A 27,037-nucleotide genomic window follows, 5' to 3' on the forward strand; every position below is an offset into this window, starting at 1 on the left:
AGAAGATATCATAGATGCTGAAGCTAATAAAATATGTAACACGTACTGCATCATATTAATTAATGTAATTCTTGGGAATTGTTCTAATGAGTCTGAGACTTAATTTGGGGGATGGAAATGAACAGTATGCATAGTGAACTGCAAGAATAATAGTTGTGTACCTGGTGCACTGGTAAAATAAGCATAGTGCTGAAATAGAAGTGTGGTCAACATATTGATATTTCAAGAGGCAGGGTTTTATTGTGACAAGCCTTTAAGAAGGGGTTTATCAAAGTTTTTCTGAAGATTGAGATACTAAACAAAGCACCAGCTGTGTCCTATTTTCACTCTGAGCAGCCGGTATACAGTACATCTGCAAAATCAAAGCATCGTTTTTGCTGCCATGATGACACGTGCAGACCAAAGGTAGTACAGCACTAATTTGTGGCAATACTAATGAAGCCCAGTGACAATGCATAGACAGCCCAATAGTAATGTACAGGTAGTTGAGCACTGGCAGCACACACAAAAAACTCTGCCCACCCTATCTCCATTTCAGTAAAAACAAGTGTGGCATCAGAAGGACCTTCATCTTCCTTCAAACATAGGTAACTTTCTCTTCCCAATACCCAAAGGAAGGAAAAGAAGGCACAGCCTACCCATTTCTCAGCTTCCTCTTTCTGATATTCATTGCAGTCAGAGGTCACATGACACAGTCATCACCTACTCCAGTCCTTGCTTAATGTGGCCATGTAAAGAGGGAAGGTCCTGTAGCACTACCCCTACAGGAACCGCTTGGTAGATTGGGTTCTCTGTTCTTCTGCTTCGACTCTGAGAACAAGCTCAGCCCCAATGGCACATCAGGTTAAGCAAATGGATACTATACTGCTACTAGGAGCAGAAATATTGATATCCTGCACACAACTAAGGTTCAGTATCAAAAAGCAAACATCAGACTGCTTAGGCTGGACATACACAGTTCAAATCTGCTGACTTGGACGAATTTCGAACTAGCTAATGGGCAGGCTGAATGTACTACGTTTTTCGATCAATCAACTTGGGTACAACCAGCCTGCCAAAATAGTTTGTGATTATCGCTAGCAACTGCTATAGTGCTAGTGATAATTACTGTCTTCTTCTGGTGGGGACGTTTTACCCGCCCCCCCCCTGCCAGGAGAGGACAATTGCTCGGCAGGAGGAATTCCCCTGCCACCAATGTCTGTGTTGATGGGAGAACGGAGCAAATGTCTTTCCTACAACCTCTGCTTGCAGGAAAGAAATTCGCTCCTTGTATGGCCATCCTAAGTGGTAAATAAACCCAACATATTAGTATAAAAAGTGCAGTGCTACCAAAAACACATAAAACACATAAAAGAGCTCAAGACATGAAATATATAAATTGCAATGAAAGATACAGTATATATAATTTTGTCATGATAACAGAAAGTAACTCTCAAATATTAAATCCAAAATTGTCTGTATATATATAGAATCTATTATTAAATAGTTCATAACATGTGTCAGTCCCTATCAAACTGATCAAAAGTATCTTAAATCAAGCTCCACCCTAAATCCTACTATAAGAGCAAAAAATTTCCATCACTGAAAGTTTAAAGGATGGGCGTGTTTACCTTGTATTATGGACCTTTAAATTATAAAAGGTGTTATTGCATTTGTTCCCTTTTAACAGCCGGGGCCAGCTTTAGGCAAATGGCTCCAGGACACATTTAGGCAACTCATAAAAGGATACAAAAAATAAGAATCAATAGTGCCCTCTGTATAAAAATCTAGGTCAATTTTATTAAAACTATAAAACCACACTCACAAGACAAGTTAAAAGTAAATGAACATAGGTACTCAGACTAAGGTAACTCCCATGGCTCACTGCTCTCTGTGGTATCTGACTGATAGCTTTGATGTATACACAATTTGGGCTGCAGCTGTTAGAAAAAAAAATCCACTCTGGACTTGTGCCGGTGTTCCGTGAAAAAACCATACCCGTGAGAAAACCATACCCTCGACACTTCCGAAGGGTATGGATTTCTCACGGTACTTTAACTTGCGGCGCTTACATTATAACAGCTCCCCTGCATCATGCCTCATGTCCGCTCCTTCCCCTGTCACTTCCCTCATCTCCGTTAATAAATATAAAAGCGGATCACGGAGCACAGGTACACCCGCCGCCGCTTTTATATTTATTAGGGGAGATCAGGGAAGTGACAGGGAGAGGAGAGGAGATGATTGATGTTGCAGCAGAACTGTTTTAATGTTACCGCCGCAAGTATTAGTGCCGTTAACATATCATACTCTCCGAGCATGCGCACTTGCTAACTTCTTTCTTGTTCAATCACGTCTGCGGGGCTCTGAGCATGCGCACTGCTGCGCTGCTCTGCTGTTTCAGACCGGAAGTGACGAGGGGTATGGTTTCTTCACGGGGTATGGTTTTTTAACGTTACACCGGAACAACTGCTTTGAAGAAGTCAATCCAGACGTAGGGTCTTCTTGCAGGGAAGAGAACGCTTCTTGGAATTCAGTCTGAGAAAATACAACTCTCTCTCCCCTTATACCAGCTCACATTGGGAATTGTAGCTCAATAGTCCATGGACTGCCATAGTAAAGTTTGTTTCCTGAACTTCATCTTCGATGGTTCAGTGCTGCCAAGTCACTTCTGCTCCCTCTGCTTGTCAGCTCCCCCTGGTGGATGGAAGTGAGGTATTGTTAACTCATTCAGCTGAAGTCCTTTGGGAGCACAGAGAGCACTGCAGCACAATGTTCTAAATCACTCTCTGTCGCTAGCCAAGCACCTGGCTGCAGTCCTATGTAGAAATAATTGACAATTAAAGTCTTTAGGTCCCCAAAATGTTGGTGAAAGCCAGGAAATTTTAACAAAATGTTGCCATTTTGGCTAAAGCATTGCAGTCAAGAGAAGGAAGATGCTTTTTTTTCTACATACATATGCAGCACGGTAAGTGAAAATGACCATTTCCAATTTGGAAAATGTGTACTTGGGAACCAAACAAATGCATTTCTAAAATTTTCAACATTATAGAAACATTTTATATAATAAAAGTTTATATAGAACATAAGGGTTCTTATTCACAATAATCCTGCTAGATTCATTCTGCCAATTTTCTTTGCATGTTATTACCACGTTTTACTGTTTCAGGTATACAACTTTATTTTCCGGGGAATCGCCAAAACATATGAATACAGAGAGAATTTTGTGACTCTTAAATGAAATCATTAATAAATAAGACCCTTTATATTATATATCTTTCTCTTGTTACTTTTGGCTGGTGTTCTGTTTTAGATTGTAGCTTTGGTGGATGCTCAGATTCTTTGGTACTGCTGTAATACTGGGATCCTGTTGTACTTACTTTTAAATTATCACCAGTTGGTCATCAATTGTCATTGTTACTTTCAGTGATTATTACAATTTTTGCTTACATCTTTCTTTATTCCTTTAGGTAGACAAGAAAATAGTACGAACAGAAATCGGTGTACTGTTACGCCTTTCACATCCAAATATTGTAAGTATTTTTCATTAGAAACAAGAAATGCTTTAAAACTATTTTAAAAGTCTTGTTCAGCTCTTGTTTGGAAGCTTGTTTTAAATTGGTTGTAACCCTAACAAAAAAATAAAAAACATCCTATTTCTTTCAAGCATGATCTATAGTACAGTGCTATTGTTGTGTAAATTGTCGCCTCCTATGTTGTTATATACCTGGTTGATCCTACCTGCTCCTGTGTCCCCCTGTCTGTGCTGACCACGGTAATCATGGCTGGTGAGCCATGGTACCGTGGTCAGTTTACTTGCCTCTGTCATCCCACTCACTGCTGTGAGTCTCTCCATTCTCCCTCTTCCTCCCTGCCTGTCAGTGTGAGAGCAGCTCTCCTTCGCCACTATTTAGCTGCAATATACAGCAACATTTCTTGTATCCCCCTGGATTATGATGGCATCAGCTATAGTGTGTGTGTGTGTGTGTGTGTGTGTGCGTGTGTTTTTTTTTTTTTTTTAATGAAAAGGCTAAATACCTTTTCCCACACTGTTGCTGTGTCGTCATGTGACTTCCCTCTGATGGCCGGCTGACATCACAGGGGAATCTCAGCCCCTCCCACTGCTCTCCATAGATGGGGGAAGAAGAGTAGAGGGGGATCATGTGACCACACCGCTGTGGTGTGAGAAAAGGTATTTAGCCTTTTAATTAAAAAAAAAAACACACACACACACACACTGTAGTTAATGCCAGCATAATTCACAGGGGATACCAGTAAAATCACAATGTGACTTTACAAACACTGTATATATAACAGGCACAGTTTTGCACAGTTTTGTCTTTTAACTATAGATGTCCACACATTGCAATCCCTGTACCCGCACCAACAACTGCACAAACAGATTGTAACATGTTCAGCCACAAATGAGTGTTGGTAGTTTGAAAGTGAGTTCCAGGCAAACAGGTAACTATATAGATTAAATGCAGATAGGGAGTTGTTTTACATATTTACATACTGTAGTTGGTGTGGTTGAAAGAATACTCCAGTCCATCCATTTCAAAACCTATTATGTGTGTGCGTGTGTATGTGTTTATGTCAATAGTACATCATATACCCCTGTATGTTGTGGTAGTTAAGGTGCCCATCTAATAGTTCTTTTAAACTATCGATGCTCCCTGTTGATACCACTGCTTGTGGAAGAGAATTCCACATCCTTACCGCTTTGACAGTAAAGAACCCTCTACGCAGTTTAAGGTTAAACTGCTTCTCTTGTAATTTTAGTGAATGGCCGCGTGTCTTTCTTAATTCCCTTTTACTGAAAAGTTTTTTCCCTAGGCTAGGATCACCAGTAAGGTTTTTGTATATCATATATCATATCCCCTCTCAAGTGTCTCTCGGTGCTTGTAGTCTTTCCCCATAGCTGAGATCCTCTAGTCCCTTTAATAGTTTTGTTGTCCTTCTCTGGACTCTCTCCAGTTCCAGCACATCCTTCCTGAGGACTGGTGCCCAGAACTGGATGGCATACTCAAGATGTGGTCGGACCAGAGTCTTGAAGAGTAGGAGAATTATCATTCTATCTCTGGAGTGAATCCCCTTTTTAATTCATGCCAATATTTTGTTGACTTTGCTTGCAACAGCCTGGCATTGCATGCCATTGCTAAGCCTGTCATCTACTAGGACCCCCGGGTCCTTTTCCATCCTAGATTCCCCAGAGGTTCTCCCCCCCAACGAGTAACTTGCGCTCGTATTTTTGGTACCCAAATGCATTACCTTACATTTTTCAACATTAAACCTCATTTGCCATGTAGTTGCCCACCCCATTATTTTGTTTAGGTCTTCTTGTAAGGTTTCCTCATCCTGCGTGGAAGTTATTGCCCTGCTTAGCTTTGTATTACTATTACTATTACTAATACTAATACTCAGTATTTACATATACTGAGATTGAGCTATTTACCCCATCCTCTACATCGTTAATGAAAAAATTAAACAGGATTGGTCAAAGGACAGATCCTTGGAGGACCCCACTTTCCACACCAGACCATCGTGAGTACTTGCCATTTACCACCACCCTCTGGACTTGCCCCTGTAGCCAGTTTTTTAATCCAGGTACATACCTTAGTTTGTACATTAAACGTTTGTGGGGGACTGTACCAAATGCCTTTGCAAAATCCAGATACACCACATCCACAGGCCTTCCTTTAGGTGAAAGCTCACTTCTTTATAGAAGGTTAAAAGATTGGTCTGGCAAGTACGATTCCTAATGAATCCATGCTGATTACCACTAATGATACTGTTTTCATTACTAAAATCTTGTATATAGTCCCTTATCATCCCCTCCAATAGCTTGCAGACTATTGATGTTAGGCTAACTGGCCTGTAGTTCCCAGGGATATATCTCGGCCCCTTTTTTATATATTGATGCCATGTTGGCTTTTCTTCAATCAGCTGGTACCAATCCCATCAATAAACTGTCCATAAAAATTAGAAGCAATGGTCTAGCGATCACCTGACTGAGTTCCTTAAGGACCCTTGGGTGTAAGCCATCTGCTCCCGGTGACTTATTTATGTTAAGTTTTTCAAGTCTTTTTCTGATTCTGTCTTCTGATAGCCATGAAGGTGCATTTTGTGACGTGTTAATAACATTACAGTCTTGGTTACTATATCCCCCTGTTTCCTTTATGAAGACTGAGGACAAGAATACATTCAAAACCTTTGCCTTCTGTCTGTCTTTTGTAGCCAAGTTCCCTTCACCTACCAAAAGCAATGGTATTTCTATCCTTCTAGCCCTGAGATTTAGCCAACTCTTTCAAACAGCACAGCCCTATCTAGCAAGGCAAGAGACCTGTTTTTTCCACCGGAGTTAGGTAAGACTTGCATGTCTTGTGCCTCCCCAGTCTGTGATGGAAAAGTGAAAGGAAAAGCAGCAGACTGATGAGCTTATTCTGTCACTCTGCTCTCTCCTCTTATCATCACATACTCTTATTAGCACATGAACACTGCAGGACAACCAATGCTATTTTGCTGCTTCCCCCTCTGCCAAGCTCAGTTCTGCTGTACATGGTCTACAAAAGTCTAATGCCATGTCAAATTAAGGTACATACATTGCTAGTATTAAAAAAAAATACATTCAATGATGTATTGATTACAAAAATATGTAACATGTCCCAAAAGGTGAGCTTATCCTTAAAGATATTTATTTTGCTTTAAAATTTTAGCCTAATAAGAGAAGGAAAGACTTTTATTTCTAATAAATGTATTGTAAGCACAAAGCCAGCAGTAAAGGAGAGTGACCTGATCGTCCTTGTACATTTGCACTGGTAGTAAATCCCTAAACTATAGTTATGTTAAAGTTCAACTCCAGCAAAATCCTTTTTGTTTTCAACAGTGTGCATAAAGGATAAAACTTCAAACAGGCTTATATCTGTAGTCTGTTTCCCCATTGGGGAGATTTATCCTCACTTCCTTTGTAACAAGAATTGAGAGGATTTTGCTCCATAGGGGCAGATAATGCAACAAAACAATTATTTTTTCATTAACACGGGGAAGAGTTAGAACCTCTGTAAGATTATTATTGCAGCCTAAGTCTTTCTGACAAATACTTTGATTTCTTTTACTGCTGTCACAGGGCCAGGAAGGGAGGGTGGTGGACGGCAATCAACATTTTACAGTATTAACTCCTCCCAAGTCTATCCCAGGCTAAGAGAAAAAAGTTTTGGCTAGAGTTGGGTTTTAATAAACAAGAGTAATTTATATATATATATATATATATATATATATATATATATATATATATATATATATATATATGTTAATGTATGAGCCTAAAATACATTTGTATGTATAAGAAAATAAGATCAAATACTTGAGAAAATATTGGTTTACTGACATCTGTTTAGGCTGTTCTAAAAGAGAGCCAATTACAACTGTTTTAGAGACATTAGATTATAGGCTATTTCACTGGCCAAGAATATGAAGGCTGTATTGTTTTCTGCAAAGCATTGTACACTCTTTTAATTATCTAAATAGAATCAATAAATACTTTTAGCACCACTTAAATCCAGGCCAGTTCTATGAAATGCTTGCCAGAGTAGGCAAGGCCCTTAGCTGTCATTCTTTATGAAAAACAGTTTGTTCCTGGGCAGACATCAGCATGGAAATGGCAGATGTGTACCTTTTCAGTGGAAGAAACTAATAAATGTCCACTCACTAGCTAATTGAATTCAAATGGACTTTTTCTGTATTGTTGAAGACATCTACCATTAATCCAAGTAGTATACTCAATTCCAATGAAGATCAGGAACATTTCTCAATATTTACAGAGCTTGTCCAGTTATATATGACTAACTATGACTAAATATACCATGGCCTCGTTAAATGAGAACCTTCACAGACATATTGGTATCTCACTGTTTCTTCTATAACGGAATGTGTGTTTCATTTGGAGTAGTGTTTTTTTCAAAGTATTGTGCAATTTAAAATATATCTGAAACCAAAACTTTTTATTGGTTTTAATATAGTATGGAATGGATAATACTTCTGTCCAGTACCCAGCAGTGCAGTTATAGGCATTTCCCACTCCAGTGAACAGCTGAACAGTGTTGACCTAAAGAGCAATTAGCATGAATTGAACAGTAGTTTCATTGTATTAAATGTATTTTTCTAGTACCTGTACTTTACAGTTACAGGGGATCACAATAAAGCTGTGCCTCCAGTAATTTATTTCACACTTTTTGACATCTAGGTCGTTTATGGCTCTTATGACTACTTTTTTATGGTTAGTGAATGGTAGCTGCAGGGAAGAAGAGAGATATTTTACTAGATATATTGCAGATATAATGGGAGAAAAAAATCTCAACAGCATTAGGAAGTGTGTTCTTAGCTGTCCAGGTTTCATGGAAGTGCTTGAAGCATACCTACTGCTTGTACAGAAATCTGCAGCCCTTTGCTCTTGTAGAGTATTGCATCCTCAGTGTCCTCATTAGCTCCATCCGGTGTAGCTGCATCCTCGGCCCTTTCAACTAAAGTCTTCACCACAGCCATGCAAGACTTTATGCCCCAAATCCTCCAGTTATTTACTGACTCTGATCACAGAGGCCACAAGCACACTCCCACATGCTCTGCTGTAAATTCTATATTTGAATTGCCCTGCCGTGGTCAGCCGCAAAATATTCTGTCTGATTCCAAATTGCTCAAGTCCTTGATTGCTGCTGTTACCTCTGAGAAGTTGCAGTCTACTGCTGGGAATTCTAAAAAAAAAATGGCAGACACAGCGGCTTTGGCACCCAACAGGAGATGTGGGGCACATGCTTCAGCCAGCACTAACAATGCTCATGCTCTGGGAGACAATTCTCCTCCTTCCTGCAGCTGGGTTTGGACCAGCATTTGGCTCTAAGCACTTTCAAGGATCTGTTTTTTGCCCTTTCTATTCTGTTTCAGATGCCATTGGCCTCTCACTCTTTTATTAAGACCTTTGTGTCTCCTATGTAACTCCCCCTATCTTTTTCCCTGTGACTCCATTGGATCTGAATCTGGTTCTCTCAGTGCTTCAGAGACTGATGTTTCAACCCATTTCAACCCACATATTTTTCTTTACCCTCACCCACAAGGTTGTGGTCCCTGTAGCCATTATTAATGAGAATCCAAGCTGGTGGTCCTCTATTGCAAGGGACACTTTATGGTTTTGCATAGGGACAAAGTGGTGTTAAGCTCAAGAACGTTCTTCCTGCCTAAGGTAGTTTTTGCCTTTTATCTCAACCAGGATTTTCTGCCTTTCATCTCAACCAGGATATTGGTCTTCTGTCTCTCTGTTTGGTTCCAGTTCACCAAAATTAGATTTCTCTTCATTGTCTGGATATGGTTCAGACTGTGGGAATCTATCCCTCAGCCACTGCATTTTTTAGAAAGACTGGTTCTTCCTTTGTCTTTCTGGAGGACCCTGAAAGGATGCACTAACTATCATTCCACCATCCCTGGGTAGCTCAGGCAGACCATCATCCACACTTATGGATTCCTCGGGATTGGGTTCCATCCTTACCTGTCAAGATTTAATCACAAGGTCTGTTGGGGCTTCTTGGGCTTTTCAGGCATCAGGCAACTGTTCTTTAAATTTGTAAAGCTACCACCTGGTTTTATATTTACATTCTGTAAGTTCTATCAGGTGATAGAAAGTAGGAATTCGTACTCACTCAAAAATTATTTTCTTGGAGTCCATCGAGGGACACAGGCCCGACCCCTCTGTGTTTATGATTGTGCTCTTGCTTTCCTACTAAACTGAAGCTTACTGGTAGTCAGTGTGGTTATCCTGGGAATTTTTTCCCTTTTTTGTTTGCCAATGTCCAATACTCTTGTAGGCTGCAGTTTAACCCAAAGGTTAGCAACCTAATGTGTCCCTAATGTACTCCAAAATAAAGATTTTACGGTAAATACAAAGAATGTAAAAGTTGCATACCATGTTCCTACGCCACAATTTTTTTGCAACTACCTTGCCTTTTAAAAGGTACAAGAGATTTTATAGTGTGGTGTGAGAGAATGAATGTCTCCCCTTTATCCAGTACTGATTTGGGAGAGTCAAATTGGTTGCTTTTGGCAGAAAGAAGAAATTGTTTTTTTATCAGACATTTTGCTAAAAATGGCCCTTTATCATTAACTCTCACTTTCTTGAACAAGTTATACCAATTTAGATACTTGGCTTTTGAGGCTTACGTTTTGTAAAGAATACATATTAATGGTATGTGTGATATAATTATATCTAGTATTAATATTTAATATCATTCACCTACAGATCAAATTGAAGGAGATTTTTGAAACCCCTGCAGAAATTAGTCTTGTTCTTGAACTGGTGACAGGAGGAGAACTGTTTGACAGGTGAGGATTGAAATTGCAGAGCAGAATTTGATGGCTCTATATAATGTTGGTACATGAAAATGCAAGGTAATGTCAACTTTATAGAAGCTAGGCTATACAATGCAAGTAAATACCTGTTATTACCATAAGACCCTGAGGCTCAGATGCCTATAGTACTGTCCTACTGTCCCTATTCCTGTGTCCACATTTTTTCCAGCTGGTTATTGTTCCTCTGGAGGGCCTCCCTGTAATCCAGGCATACTTCTGTGTCCTGCAAATTGGTTTGTGTTTTCATGCCTGAGAAAGTACAGCTTCAACTGTACTTCCTGGCTGCTTTGGCTGTAGGTCTCAAAGACCCCAGTGCTATGGTCCTGCCCCCCCCCCTTTTTTTTTCTCCAGGCCATTCACAAAACACACAACCCCAGACTCTGTGTTGTGAATGTCTTGGAGTAGACGGAGGCAGGGACATGTTCATTGTGCTGGGGTCGGTGTGATAATATATGCTTAGAACAGCTTGCAACTAGAATTAACCAGGAAGTACATCAGGAGCTGTACTTCCTCTGGCATGTAAAATAACTCTGATTTTCAGGACATAGACATATAAGTGCTAGCAACATGTGAAGGTAATTTTGTCCAAAGTTTGGCTTTAAGCTCCCTATACTTGTTACAGTCTGACTCTACACTTTATGTACAATTTCCTTTAGATTTACCAAAGCAATTAATATAAGAGCCTACAGTGCCTTGCAAAAGTATTTGGCCCCCTTGAACTTTTCGACCTTCTGCCACATTTCAGGCTTCAAACATAAAGATATAAAACTGTAATTTTTTGTGAAGAATCAACAACAAGTGGTACACAATCATGAAATGGAACGACATTTATTGGATATTTCAAACTTTTTTAACAAATAAAAAACTGAAATGTGAAATGTGGCAAAAGGTCGAAAAGTTCAAGGGGGCCGAATACTTTCGCAAGGCACTGTATGTAAACCATACATTAAATATGTATGCACAACATAGTTGTTGGTAAATCTAAAGGAGATTGTAACATTAGATTGTAATTGCGTGGTGAGGTTTATACAGTGGTTCTTCTCTCCCTCAGTTCAAGTATATACAGTATAAAGAATTCTCTATGTGGCTACTGCTGCAGTTGCAGTAATGCTGAAAATAAATTATACAGCATACCAATTTACTCTCCTACACACGCTGGTTAGTGAGCCTCATTATTGCACGTTGAGACTCGCTAGCCCAACTCAGCAGGCGCATGCAGTGGGTAAATCATGTTTTATGCCTGTATACTGCTACATTACGAAGTGTTAGGAGTTTGTTAAGACTAATTTAACTATTTTTTAATACAGTTATTCAAATCCTTAGCAAAGTTCAGTATTTATGAGGCATTATCATACTATTAAAATAAACATTTGATGTGTCTTAGTATCTAAAAACATCTCTTTACAGAGGATTAGCCATGTAATCAGCAGTGCTTTAGTGGAAGTACACTGCCTTTAATCAACATGCTTCTTATCTTTTATGAGTGACTGATTGCCATAAAATGTACATTATCAGCCTCATACTGAGTAGTCAAAGTGCTCCACTAAGCAATTTAATTGAAATGTATCTAGCTCTAACCACTTGAATGTCCCCAAGGAACACCAAAGTATGGATATGCCTATTTTTGTCTGATTTTGGATGAACTATTGTTTATGCCTACATTCTCTTTTTTAAGAAACCCGTCTTTTTATATGGGGTCTTTTGTTAAATACGGGTGCAGAAAAGGGTTTAGTAGGTAACTAGTTCATTACAACAAAGTATTGTAGAAAATACCCCCTGGATTTCTCCTAGAAAATGTAAACAGACTGTGTCATTTTGCGTATTCAATACTAATTTCTCAAGTTTTCCCAAGCCCCCCTGCCATTCTAACCCTATGTAGCTTTGTTTTAGATAGAGCTTACACAAGGTTGATGATGTCATCCTTTCCTTTACATCACAGTGTTTCGGACAGACGATTGGCCATTCAGGCCCAGAACAGTGCTTGATATGAGGAGATCCCCATGTTCCCCCTACCCAGGAACTTTGTGTATTTCACTGTGGCTTCAACAGATCAATGCAGCTGTGGGAAGCATTGTGAAAGTGAATTTCCATCAATATCTGCAATTATTTGCTCTTATCAAGTAGATATAACAAAAAGCATCAATGAGTATATTTAAAAGACCAAAATGGAACAAATAGGATAAGTTCATTGTTTGGGTTTACATACACTTTAAGTCAGCCACTTTTCCTTTGGTAATAGATTAGGACAGCACACTATTGAATGTTCATGTATATTTCCGATGCATTTAATCCTGTTCAAAATAATTTACTTTTAATAATTAAAATTCTTTAGTCCTCAGTATTTTACATCTTGCAGTTACTTGCTTATTTCAAATTCCCTAATTTTAAATTACATTATTATTATTATTAATTATGTAATTGTATCTGACATTTGAAATACTGAATAACATAGCGCTGTAGACAAACATTGAGGCTAGGTTCACACTGAATTTGGAGCGGCTCACAGCAGGGGGTACGGTGCGTCCCCACGCACCATTTCAGGTCCGAATTAGGTCCGAAATTTTGACTGAATTTGGACCTGAAATGGACCAGAAGACGCATGGGACTTTTCTGCAAGCTGATCCGCAGCAAACATGGCGGTGTGTGAACCGGCTTCATCGAGAGGCACAGGGACACACCACAAGCCCAGCGCAATAGCAATTGAAAGCATCTGATGTATCGCCATGCCTGTTTTGTTGACAGCTATGAAATGTAGGATTTCCCGTAACTTTTCTGTCATTCTATCTTTGCCTATAGGACAGGAAATAACTAGTAAAAATGTGAAAAGTGTTCTAAATTCTTCTTCCTCCAACTTCATCCAAAAAAAAATATTTTGTATAAATTTTCACTTTAAGTGCCATGCAAAATGTAACTAAAATTCAGTTTGTCTGCAAAGCATTGATATGTTGGCACATTATTGAGAGCAGACGGCCCTGTCATTGGAACTGCAGGAGGTGCAGCTGCTCTCACTGATAAGGGTCAGTTTAGGCCAAGGTAATCTAAGCATTCCAATTGCCTGCCATTGCCAGTGAAGGAAGTTGGTTTGAGCTATTATTGCGGATCCACTGTTTGAAATAGCCAAACTGTTACATGTAACCTTTACTTACTAGTTATGCTTTTTGTAAGACTTGTCTCTTGTGTTTTTTACAGGATTGTGGAAAAAGGATATTATAGTGAGCGAGATGCTGCTGATGCTGTAAAACAGATTTTAGAAGCTGTTGCGGTAAGTATTTTTTTTTTTTTTTTATCGTATTATTCGATTTCTGCTTTATAAATTATTGGTTAAGTGAAGAAAAAAAGAAAGGAAAGCTGTTGCCTATGTTGATCAGCTTCCATCAATTTTTTTTTTTTTTAAAGGGTCATCCACCAAAAACGAATATGTAAATTATTGGTTGCTGGACGATTAAAGCTGAACTACAATGTACTGGTGCTCCACTCACACTGGCAGGTTAATGCTTGTTTATGCCTAGGGTACCAGCAAAACAGACTTCTACTTTGCCCATTCCTTGCTCCAGCAGGCTCGCTCCACGCTGTGGAACTGGCCACTGCAGTCTGTTCTCCAAGGCGCTCAAGCGGTCAAAGGGAATTTGACATCATCAAATGCAATGCAGGGTCAGTAGTTTGGCATTGTATATAATGACGCCAAGGGCCTGCCCACATGCTGAATTGCAAGGGAAAAGAGTTGAGCACCAGCCACTGTGGAGTGGGGGGATCTGGTATGTAGAAATCATTAACAGACAAATGCACAACCTCCTGTGCTTGAAAGTGGTTCCCAGAGGTAGTAAACTCTTATTTCTGTATTCACATTCTGGCTTTCACGGACATGCCACGCTTTGCTGCCCTCTCAAGACTGGGGAAGTCTAGACACACTGCAGCTGTACAACAAACAAAGGGAGCACCAGCCTAGTGCATTATCTTCAAAATATCCTTTATTGTTACAAAGTGATAGTAGGTACAATACTTACAAACCAATAGGTACATCAAAGCTTGTCATAATAAATCAGCTTCAAGTCCTCGATATGTCACTTCTCATAGAGGGATAGTATGAGTCCAACAGGCTTATGCGTTTTGAGAGACCTGCTGTCTTCCTCAGAGCCCAGGGCTTCAGTTCTAAGGTCTATACACTGCCACAAGAGGAGCTGGAATAAGCGAAGGTGAGCAAAAACACCCCACAGGGACAGATGTAGCAAAGTGCCCCCCGTGTAAGTACATGTATTTCCCTTCCCCTTCCTTTTGTTCTATAGTGCAAGGCATCAGTTGAGACACCATGAACAGTGTATCCCACTTGTCACCTGTCCAGGTTAAAGCAGCAGAAGGGGTATTGGAGGGTTCCGACACCCACCCAAAGTACATCTTGTGTACATGGGTCTTTAATCTCTAAAGGCCATTCTGCAGTTGTACAGCCTTCAGAAATGGTGCATTCTCCTGTGACACCCTGAGCTCCCAGGAAGTCAAGAACTATGGCAGGGAGTTCTTGCAGCAGGAGTATTTCTTCTATTTTCCTTACATGTGACTAGTACTTTAAAATGACCCTGTCAACCAAGGGTCACTTCTGAAAGCACTGTAAAAAAAGCACCTCTGTACTTACCTTTTGGTGTTCCTAGTCCTAAATGTCTTCACTTTACAGGCTGCTGCACTTGTTATACACCACTGTGTGTGTGTGAATACCTGCTCTGCCTGCTGCATGTAATGTTTCCTCCTGCCGTTTCATATGTCACTACAGGACGTGTTAGCTGATGGGAGAAACCACTATGTGTGGTGGGGGGTAACAGTTATTCAACCTATATTAAAGGGTTGAATACCTACAGCAGCTGGGGGACCCTGTGGTGTCAGTCATTTTAAGCCAAAAGGAAATAATACTTTTTATGAGGCCTCATGCAGATGGGTGCTTAAGGTCATATATAGTGAATTGCAAGGGTATTTCCACACCTGCCAGACAAAGCTGTAGTGTACAGCTGTCCATAGAAATAAATGGCTGTACGCTAGCTATATGCAGGTATATACTATACTTGCATAAACAAAAACACAGGGGTAAATAGCTGGATGTTCCCAGAATTCACGCCTGCACGTGAGTTTACGTAAGAAAAGCCATTCATTACTATGAGCAGCTCTATGCTGCAGCAGTGTTGCTTGGGTGCAGAAATGTGCCTGCAGTTTTATGTTGTATGGCCTAATCTTTCCATTTGCATCAGACCTTTGTCAAGCTTGCAATAAAATGCCTAGAGGTGATATGTGTTTGCTATAGATTCTAATTTTTATGTATGGTTTATACAGTTTATTATTTACCTTTATTCTATACAGTATTTATACCAATTGCCCCCTTTACAATTACTTGCTGCTAGAACCTAGCTTTTCTCTGTTAGCGAAATACAAGCCTGGAAGAACATCACTTAGATGAGATCACCACTTCCCCAAGAGAGAGACCAGCCTTATTACATTTCATCCAGAAACCAATTTATTTATTGGTTCATATTCTACACAGCTGCAGTGCACAGAGCAAACAACCCCTGTTAAATTCTTTTTGTGTAAATCCTCTCCAGACAGCGAAATCATCAATTTATATCTAGTAAAAAAGACAATAACCTTATGTTTTACGAGCATTGTATTATGTTTGTGTTATAGAAATTAGTGGAAATGCTGAAATCTTTGCATATATTACAAAATCACAAATTACTACAATTATGTGTGAAAAAAACATTAAATGTCATTTAAATAGATCTAGTATAAATACCTGAATTTGACTTGATTTTAGTTTTGTTATTAGAATGCAGCAAGATGAGCACATCAGTTTTTTGCTGCTGATCAGACTATATTGCTTAAAGAGTTACTTCACCTTTTCAGAAAAAAAATAAAAAGGCGAACTAACACTGTAAAACTATTCCCCCCCAACCCCTTCATTCTCTGCTGTACAGTGTTTACCTAGGTGGGTGATGAGCTGCCAGTGCTCACGCAACCAGTATAACCGTCCAGGGATTCGCTCTTCTCCCTTTTCTCTGTGCAGTACCTCCAGGATGGATCACTGTGATTCTCTGTGCTGGCGCTGATCAATTAGAATCACTCTGATCCATCCCGGAAAGAAGAGCATGCATTTTAAATCCCTGGACCGCTGCATCGGCCGCACGGTTACTGACAGCTCATCACCCACAGAGGTATTTACAGTGGCGAGCGGGGGGCTGGGGTTAGTTCATTCTTAAAAAAGGTAAACTTACATTTCTCTTTCATTCATTGACGGACACAGCTCCTTAGGATTCTTGACCATTGGGTTATACTGCCCCCTACACAAGTAAGACACTAGGCAGAAAAAGAACTTGACTACACCTATGGGCAGTTACAGTATGTATGCTCCCCCTCTCTGCTGTACGTACACAGTTTGTTTTCTGCCTAGTCAGGAGTAAGGACCTAGTTCCTTGCTGGGATCTCTGGTCCTGGCAATTTTTTCCCTTTTTAAATGGCTTTTTTCATCCTGTTTTTTTTTCCCGCGAGATCTACAGTCAACTGCTGGACTGGGCGCTGGGCTGGAAAATCAGGAGCGAGCGCGCGCAGGCCACAGTTCCACGCTAGGTCGGCCGCGACATAGCCCCACTGGACGGGGGCTGGCCCGCGACATAAACGCCTCGAGAGGTTGCATACAACCGGATCTTGGCCTAGGTTGCAGCCTTCCTCCTGACCGACAGTCCCTCATTTAGATGGCAAGGAGGTTCTGTCTGGAGCGGTGCCCGCCTGGTTCCCAGTATGGTGAGTAGCTGTCCCCCCTCTCCCCCTGGAGGGTTCAGGGGTGGACGCAGGGTCTCCCTGGGATTGTCAGACCCCCGGGTTCCCCTCCTTTTCGTTAGGCCCCCCTGTATTCTGGTGGTTCCTGTGGGTCATCTAGCCCCCCACCCACTCCGCCCCCATCTGGGGTAGTGTGGTGGTCTGGGCTGTTTCTAGGGCTGAGGCATCTGCTGTAATTGTGGTGGGGGCTGGGGGGGACTGTACCTGTGTGGGGTCTCTGTGCCCAGTTCCCCCCTTCCTTCTGGTATCATTCCTGGGTCCCAGGGATCCCTCCTGGGTCCCTGGGAGCCTTGTGGAGCCACGCGGGGGTGGCCATTTTCTTGTAGCCTGTGTTAGTCTATGGCCGGTGGCCTTGTTTGTGTAGTCTGGTGGCCATTTTTTGTTGGTCCAGCATACTACAAAGCTGGGGCCATTACAGAGGAGCCTCTGGGCAGAGATTTTGGCTGTGGGAGCTCCTCCTTTTTCCCTGGTGCTGACTCCTGGGTCTTTCCTTTCCCTGGATGCCACGATTGGAGCAAGTGCTATCCTGGTGCAGCCAGTGCCTCTCTGGTGGGGTGGTGAGTTTGGTGGGGTCCTCCCTCTCTCTGCTGCAGGATTGTGGGGTGCTCTGTTGCTGGTGACCTAGTGGTGCTACCAGTGCGGTGGGGTGTTCCTGGGCAGTGTTTGACACATTTTGTGGGGATCCCCCTAATCATGGATGGAGTCTTTGGAGCACGTTTCCCCACCTGACCCTCTCTCAGAGGCTGTGGGGTCCTCGGGGTCCCAACGATCCATTGATGCACTGACAGCGGTCCTAAAGTCCTTTGCATCCTGGGTGGAGGTGGTTTTTGGGTGGCGGGCTAGCAAAAAGCACCCCTCGTCTTCCCCTACCTCATCTGTCTCCTTTGATCCTGAATCTGATTTGGCCGCTGCGGACATGGCCCACCCTGTGGGGTCTGCTGTCACGCGTCCTGACTTTTCTGATAGTAAGGATGATTCTTCCCTACCTGTAGCTGCCTACAAAAAGGCGCTGGTGGACACACTGATTGTGTCTGTGCGTGAAACTTTAAAATTGGAGAATGCAGCTGAAGCTGCGGCAGAAGCCCCGGTCGCTTTTGGCACTCACAAGCCGTCTAGAGGGGCCAAGGTGTTTCCTTTTTACTCACAAAAGTGTTGGCTCTGGTTCTGGTGTTGCTGTGTCAGCGGGGAATTGCAGTACTGGGTTACCTTGACGACCTCCTCCTGCGAGCGGAGTCCTCTGGGGTTCTGATGGATGATGTGGAGATTACTATACAGACCCTTAGGGAGTTCGGCTGGCTTCTGAATTACCAGAAGTCTGCTCTGATTCCATCCAGAAAATTGGATTATCTGGGTCTGACTCTGGACTCAGCTCTAGTCAGAGTGTTCCTTCCTCTGGACAAACTCCAGAAGTTGCATGCTGCAATTCATCTCCTGCTGTCCAACAGATGGTCATCCTTCTGAACTTGCATGCGGGTGCTGGGCCTGATTCAGTCGGACAACGCCGCGGCAGTGATTTATGTCAATCACCGGGATGGAACAGGAAGTGAGTTGGCAGCTCTGGAGGTAGCTGGCATTCTACGATGGGCAGAACGCTTCGTTCTGGCCCTCTCCGCTCTGCACATTTCTGGAGTGGAAAACTGGCAGGTGGATTATCTCAGGAGGCAGGTGTTGGACCAAGGGTAGTGGTCCCTTCACCCGAACATGTTTCATCAAGATGCCACAGATGCTCTCAAGCTTTTGCTGTGGCTCTTGTGCAGAATCAAGGCAGAGGGGCTTCCGGTCATTCTAGTGGCCCCAGGCTGGCCTCGCCGGTCTTGGTGCGTCGATCTGGTGCGGCTGGTCGCCGACACCCCTTGGAGACTGCCTCTCATGGAGGATTTGTTGTCCCAAGGGCCAATCTTCCATAATGCTTTACAGTCGCTGGCTTTGACGGCTTGGCTGTTGAAAGCCAGGTGCTGAGGGATAGAGGTTTGCCTGACTCAGTGATTCCAACACTGCTAAAAAATAGGAAGTCTACCTCTAGGAAGATCTACCATCGTAAGTGGAAAGCGTACATTTCGTGGTGTGACTCAATTGGTGTTCACCCTCCCTTCTTTTCGGTGGATCGGGTCTCGACATTCCTTCAATGGGGTGTTGAGCAGAAATTGGCCTTGAGTACCATCAAGGGCCAGGTGTCAGCCTTGGTGATCTTCTTTTAATGACCCCTGGCCATGCACTCCCTGGTGTGTACTTTTATTCAAGGGGTTTGACATCTGACTCCACCAGTGTGGTCTCCTCTACTGCTCTGGGATCTGAACTTGCTGCTTTCAGTTCTCCTGAAGCCTCCCTTTGAAAATATTCTGGATATTCGGGGGGGGGGGGGGGGGGGCGCCGCCACAGACACAGTTTGAGCCATGCCGGGGTTTCTGGGGTGGGGGGCGGGGCCTCTACTCGCCGGTACGATAATGGACTAGTTCAGCTTCTGGACGCTGATCATGCATCCCATGGCACTGTACTATTACGAGATCATATGTGTTATACTGTTTGATACAAATGAGACACTATTTTGTATGTATGAACACATTGCTATGTGTTGCTTTTCTGTTTGTTAACCCCCTTTTTGTTTTTTCTCATTGTTCTGAAAAACCTAATAAAAATGATTGAATACCATATTCTGGAGATTCCCCTGCTTACGCTGTCCCAGAAGGTGGCCTTTTTTGGTGGCATACACCTCTGCAGGGTGTCGGAATTGGCTGTGTAATCTTGTAGCACCCCTTACTTGGTGGTCCACTAAGATAAGGTGGTTCTTCGCCCCTGTCTGTCGTTCCTCCCAAAGTAGTCTCTGATTTGCTTTTGAATGAAGACATTGTGTTGCCTTCCCTGTGTCCCAGACCCAAACATCCTAAGGAAATTGTGTTGCATGCTCTGGATGTGTTTTGAGCGATTCAGGTGTACCTGGCACCTACAGAGTCTTTTCGAAAGTCAAACTCACTATTTGTACTCATGGACGGGCCAAGAAAAGGACTGTCTGCTTCTTCTGCGACCATTTCAAGATGGACCAGACAGACGGTAATGCAGACCTATACGTTCATAGGGTCAGGTTCCTCCTTTCTCCGTCAAGGCGCACTCTACTCGGGCGCTTAGTGCTTCTTGGGCCTTCCGTCATCAGGTGTCAGTGACGCATGTTTGCAAGGTTTGCAAGCCGGCCACCAGGTCGCCAGTGCATACTTTCACTAAATTCTATAAAGTGGATGTGTTGGCATCTGTGGATGCTTTCTTTTGGCTGCCAGTTTTTTTCAGGCTGCCGTTTAGAGGGTCTGTTGATTTACTAAAATTGGAGAGTGCAAAATCTGAAACAGCTGTGCATGGTAGCCAATCAGCTTCTTATTTCAGCTTGTTCAAATAAGCTTTGACAAAAAAAAAAATCTGGAAGCTGATTGGTTTCTATGTAGATCTGCACCAGGTTTTGCACTTTCCAGTTTTAGTAAATCAACCCCACAGAGTTTAAAAACTATGTCTGTACACTATATTATCAAAAGTAAAGGGACACCTGCCTTTACACGCACATGAACTTTAATGGCATCCCAGTCTTAGTCCGCTGGGTTCAATATTGAGTTGGCCCACCCTTTGCAGCTATAACAGCTTCAACTCTTCTGGGAAGGCTGTCCACAAGGTTTAGGAGTGTGTTTATAGGAATGTTTGACCATTCTTCCACAAGAGCGTTTGTGAGATCAGGTACTGATTTGGATGAGAAGGCCTGGCTTGCAGTCTACGGTCTAATTCATCCTATAGGTGTTCTATCGGGTTGTGGTCAGGACTGTGCCGGCCAGTCAAGTTCCTCCACCCCAAACTTGCTCATCCATATCTTTATGGACCTTGCTTGCTTGAGTGGTCAGCCTATTTGATTTTGGCAGCGTACCTGTGTCCCGAATTCCTGTATAGTGTTCAATTAAAGAAATTCATATTTAGCAATCTTTCTTGATTAGAAAAGGAGTGATTCAGCTCACGTTTGCAGAATTTTAGCTTTAAATCTTTTATACAAAACATTAATGCCATGTGGAATTTCACATGGAGATGTTCTAGGAAATCAGCACATTGCCAAAATAATCTTTAGGGAATGTAGTTAGCTACAAATGGGCCACAATGACATATTAGCCGAGGGTGGCTTTTATTGCTATTTTTCTAAGGCCTAAGATATGACAAACAACATATGTTTATTGCTGCATCACAACTTTTGCTTTACCCTGTATTTAAAGTGACACTAAACAATATTCCTATTCTTAAAAAAGGTAAACTTACATTTCTCTTTCATTCATTGACGGACACAGCTCCTTAGGATTCTTGACCATTGGGTTATACTGCCCCCTACACAAGTAAGACACTAGGCAGAAAAAGAACTTGACTACACCTATGGGCAGTTACAGTATGTATGCTCCCCCTCTCTGCTGTAGGTACACAGTTTGTTTTCTGCCTAGTCAGGAGTAAGGACCTAGTTCCTTGCTGGGATCTCTGGTCCTGGCAATTTTTTCCCTTTTTAAATGGCTTTTTTCATCCTGTTTTTTTTTCCCGCGAGATCTACAGTCAACTGCTGGACTGGGCGCTGGGCTGGAAAATCAGGAGCGAGCGCGCGCAGGCCACAGTTCCACGCTAGGTCGGCCGCGACATAGCCCCACTGGACGGGGGCTGGCCCGCGACATAAACGCCTCGAGAGGTTGCATACAACCGGATCTTGGCCTAGGTTGCAGCCTTCCTCCTGACCGACAGTCCCCCATTTAGATGGCAAGGAGGTTCTGTCTGGAGCGGTGCCCGCCTGGTTCCCAGTATGGTGAGTAGCTGTCCCCCCTCTCCCCCTGGAGGGTTCAGGGGTGGACGCAGGGTCTCCCTGGGATTGTCAGACCCCCGGGTTCCCCTCCTTTTCGTTAGGCCCCCCTGTATTCTGGTGGTTCCTGTGGGTCATCTAGCCCCCCACCCACTCCGCCCCCATCTGGGGTAGTGTGGTGGTCTGGGCTGTTTCTAGGGCTGAGGCATCTGCTGTAATTGTGGTGGGGGCTGGGGGGGACTGTACCTGTGTGGGGTCTCTGTGCCCAGTTCCCCCCTTCCTTCTGGTATCATTCCTGGGTCCCAGGGATCCCTCCTGGGTCCCTGGGAGCCTTGTGGAGCCACGCGGGGGTGGCCATTTTCTTGTAGCCTGTGTTAGTCTATGGCCGGTGGCCTTGTTTGTGTAGTCTGGTGGCCATTTTTTGTTGGTCCAGCATACTACAAAGCTGGGGCCATTACAGAGGAGCCTCTGGGCAGAGATTTTGGCTGTGGGAGCTCCTCCTTTTTCCCTGGTGCTGACTCCTGGGTCTTTCCTTTCCCTGGATGCCACGATTGGAGCAAGTGCTATCCTGGTGCAGCCAGTGCCTCTCTGGTGGGGTGGTGAGTTTGGTGGGGTCCTCCCTCTCTCTGCTGCAGGATTGTGGGGTGCTCTGTTGCTGGTGACCTAGTGGTGCTACCAGTGCGGTGGGGTGTTCCTGGGCAGTGTTTGACACATTTTGTGGGGATCCCCCTAATCATGGATGGAGTCTTTGGAGCACGTTTCCCCACCTGACCCTCTCTCAGAGGCTGTGGGGTCCTCGGGGTCCCAACGATCCATTGATGCACTGACAGCGGTCCTAAAGTCCTTTGCATCCTGGGGGGAGGTGGTTTTTGGGTGGCGGGCTAGCAAAAAGCACCCCTCGTCTTCCCCTACCTCATCTGTCTCCTTTGATCCTGAATCTGATTTGGCCGCTGCGGACATGGCCCACCCTGTGGGGTCTGCTGTCACGCGTCCTGACTTTTCTGATAGTAAGGATGATTCTTCCCTACCTGTAGCTGCCTACAAAAAGGCGCTGGTGGACACACTGATTGTGTCTGTGCGTGAAACTTTAAAATTGGAGAATGCAGCTGAAGCTGCGGCAGAAGCCCCGGTCGCTTTTGGCACTCACAAGCCGTCTAGAGGGGCCAAGGTGTTTCCTTTTTACTCACAAAAGTGTTGGCTCTGGTTCTGGTGTTGCTGTGTCAGCGGGGAATTGCAGTACTGGGTTACCTTGACGACCTCCTCCTGCGAGCGGAGTCCTCTGGGGTTCTGATGGATGATGTGGAGATTACTATACAGACCCTTAGGGAGTTCGGCTGGCTTCTGAATTACCAGAAGTCTGCTCTGATTCCATCCAGAAAATTGGATTATCTGGGTCTGACTCTGGACTCAGCTCTAGTCAGAGTGTTCCTTCCTCTGGACAAACTCCAGAAGTTGCATGCTGCAATTCATCTCCTGCTGTCCAACAGATGGTCATCCTTCTGAACTTGCATGCGGGTGCTGGGCCTGATTCAGTCGGACAACGCCGCGGCAGTGATTTATGTCAATCACCGGGATGGAACAGGAAGTGAGTTGGCAGCTCTGGAGGTAGCTGGCATTCTACGATGGGCAGAACGCTTCGTTCTGGCCCTCTCCGCTCTGCACATTTCTGGAGTGGAAAACTGGCAGGTGGATTATCTCAGGAGGCAGGTGTTGGACCAAGGGTAGTGGTCCCTTCACCCGAACATGTTTCATCAAGATGCCACAGATCCTCTCAAGCTTTTGCTGTGGCTCTTGTGCAGAATCAAGGCAGAGGGGCTTCCGGTCATTCTAGTGGCCCCAGGCTGGCCTCGCCGGTCTTGGTGCGTCGATCTGGTGCGGCTGGTCGCCGACACCCCTTGGAGACTGCCTCTCATGGAGGATTTGTTGTCCCAAGGGCCAATCTTCCATAATGCTTTACAGTCGCTGGCTTTGACGGCTTGGCTGTTGAAAGCCAGGTGCTGAGGGATAGAGGTTTGCCTGACTCAGTGATTCCAACACTGCTAAAAAATAGGAAGTCTACCTCTAGGAAGATCTACCATCGTAAGTGGAAAGCGTACATTTCGTGGTGTGACTCAATTGGTGTTCACCCTCCCTTCTTTTCGGTGGATCGGGTCTCGACATTCCTTCAATGGGGTGTTGAGCAGAAATTGGCCTTGAGTACCATCAAGGGCCAGGTGTCAGCCTTGGTGATCTTCTTTTAATGACCCCTGGCCATGCACTCCCTGGTGTGTACTTTTATTCAAGGGGTTTGACATCTGACTCCACCAGTGTGGTCTCCTCTACTGCTCTGGGATCTGAACTTGCTGCTTTCAGTTCTCCTGAAGCCTCCCTTTGAAAATATTCTGGATATTCGGGGGGGGGGGGGGGGCGCCGCCACAGACACAGTTTGAGCCATGCCGGGGTTTCTGGGGTGGGGGGCGGGGCCTCTACTCGCCGGTACGATAATGGACTAGTTCAGCTTCTGGACGCTGATCATGCATCCCATGGCACTGTACTATTACGAGATCATATGTGTTATACTGTTTGATACAAATGAGACACTATTTTGTATGTATGAACACATTGCTATGTGTTGCTTTTCTGTTTGTTAACCCCCTTTTTGTTTTTTCTCATTGTTCTGAAAAACCTAATAAAAATGATTGAATACCATATTCTGGAGATTCCCCTGCTTACGCTGTCCCAGAAGGTGGCCTTTTTTGGTGGCATACACCTCTGCAGGGTGTCGGAATTGGCTGTGTAATCTTGTAGCACCCCTTACTTGGTGGTCCACTAAGATAAGGTGGTTCTTCGCCCCTGTCTGTCGTTCCTCCCAAAGTAGTCTCTGATTTGCTTTTGAATGAAGACATTGTGTTGCCTTCCCTGTGTCCCAGACCCAAACATCCTAAGGAAATTGTGTTGCATGCTCTGGATGTGTTTTGAGCGATTCAGGTGTACCTGGCACCTACAGAGTCTTTTCGAAAGTCAGACTCACTATTTGTACTCATGGACGGGCCAAGAAAAGGACTGTCTGCTTCTTCTGCGACCATTTCAAGATGGACCAGACAGACGGTAATGCAGACCTATACGTTCATAGGGTCAGGTTCCTCCTTTCTCCGTCAAGGCGCACTCTACTCGGGCGCTTAGTGCTTCTTGGGCCTTCCGTCATCAGGTGTCAGTGACGCATGTTTGCAAGGTTTGCAAGCCGGCCACCAGGTCGCCAGTGCATACTTTCACTAAATTCTATAAAGTGGATGTGTTGGCATCTGTGGATGCTTTCTTTTGGCTGCCAGTTTTTTTCAGGCTGCCGTTTAGAGGGTCTGTTGATTTACTAAAATTGGAGAGTGCAAAATCTGAAACAGCTGTGCATGGTAGCCAATCAGCTTCTTATTTCAGCTTGTTCAAATAAGCTTTGACAAAAAAAAAAATCTGGAAGCTGATTGGTTTCTATGTAGATCTGCACCAGGTTTTGCACTTTCCAGTTTTAGTAAATCAACCCCACAGAGTTTAAAAACTATGTCTGTACACTATATTATCAAAAGTAAAGGGACACCTGCCTTTACACGCACATGAACTTTAATGGCATCCCAGTCTTAGTCCGCTGGGTTCAATATTGAGTTGGCCCACCCTTTGCAGCTATAACAGCTTCAACTCTTCTGGGAAGGCTGTCCACAAGGTTTAGGAGTGTGTTTATGGGAATGTTTGACCATTCTTCCAGAAGAGCGTTTGTGAGATCAGGTACTGATTTGGATGAGAAGGCCTGGCTTGCAGTCTACGGTCTAATTCATCCTATAGGTGTTCTATCGGGTTGTGGTCAGGACTGTGCCGGCCAGTCAAGTTCCTCCACCCCAAACTTGCTCATCCATATCTTTATGGACCTTGCTTGCTTGAGTGGTCAGCCTATTTGATTTTGGCAGCGTACCTGTGTCCCGAATTCCTGTATAGTGTTCAATTAAAGAAATTCATATTTAGCAATCTTTCTTGATTAGAAAAGGAGTGATTCAGCTCACGTTTGCAGAATTTTAGCTTTAAATCTTTTATACAAAACATTAATGCCATGTGGAATTTCACATGGAGATGTTCTAGGAAATCAGCACATTGCCAAAATAATCTTTAGGGAATGTAGTTAGCTACAAATGGGCCACAATGACATATTAGCCGAGGGTGCTGCATCACAACTTTTGCTTTACCCTGTATTTAAAGTGACACTAAACAATATTCCTATTCTCAAAAATAATTTATACACATTCATTACTTAATTGCCCTGTAATCTATTTTTCATGAAATTGTTGTTTTTCTGCCTCCTTGAAATGACATTCATGAGCCCCTGATGCACCTCTCCTTTTCTCTGTTATTTCTACTCTTTTGGAACGAGCAGAGCACGTTAGTTAGGGTCTTGTGCACTGCTCTACACACACACACACACACACACACTATAAATCTAATGGTCCATAGTCCCTAGTTCATCTCAGGAGCGAGCAAGAGAGGAAAGCTACATTCCTACATACACTGGGACCATAGAGAATGAACAAAGCCACCCCTTATAGATAGTCAGATCACAGCAGCAATAAAAAGGAATTTAAGAGGAGGCTAAGAGCAATAGAAGGTACTTTTTAAGTTAAGAATACATACTTGAACCCCATGTTATCATGTATCACTGCTGGCTTTATATATATTGAAAATTACTTTTGAACTTAAATTAACATGGTAATGCTTAAATTAGAATTTAATGATTGAATTTTAAAGCTACGTTAGCTGTCAATGCTAGCTATGATATATATACTGTATAAATAAAAAATAATTTACGGGATTAAATTCCATTCCTGTAGAAAATCCTGCTTCAGGTTGTCCTCTAGGATGTCATGTGGCCACAAGTCAAAGCATTCCTGCAGGAGAGGATTAGGGTCCACGTTGGCTGATCCTCCTCTTCAGCAGAGACCAGATGACCAAATGCCTAAGTTTTTTGGTTATATGAGCGCTAGGGATGACGTTTGAGATAGTACCAAAGTACTAGAAACTAAATGGATGTTTGCTCACCTTCCGACA

The 27,037-nt window shown here is 43.3% G+C and overlaps 1 protein-coding gene across 1 annotated transcript in view; it reads left to right on the forward strand.

Annotated features, from left to right (window-relative positions):
- The window catches only part of CAMK4 (calcium/calmodulin dependent protein kinase IV), a 295,961-nt gene that overhangs the window by 160,904 nt on the left and 108,020 nt on the right, over nucleotides 1-27,037 (forward strand). The window contains exons 3-5 of the mRNA XM_082243470.1: nucleotides 3,447-3,509; nucleotides 10,259-10,341; nucleotides 13,558-13,630. Coding sequence (XP_082099596.1) covers nucleotides 3,447-3,509; nucleotides 10,259-10,341; nucleotides 13,558-13,630 — 219 coding nt within the window. The remainder of the gene's footprint in view (nucleotides 1-3,446; nucleotides 3,510-10,258; nucleotides 10,342-13,557; nucleotides 13,631-27,037) is intronic.

The sequence above is a fragment of the Pelophylax lessonae genome, assembly GCF_965119305.1.
Source record: "Pelophylax lessonae genome assembly, chromosome: 1".
Lineage (NCBI taxonomy): Eukaryota > Metazoa > Chordata > Amphibia > Anura > Ranidae > Pelophylax > Pelophylax lessonae.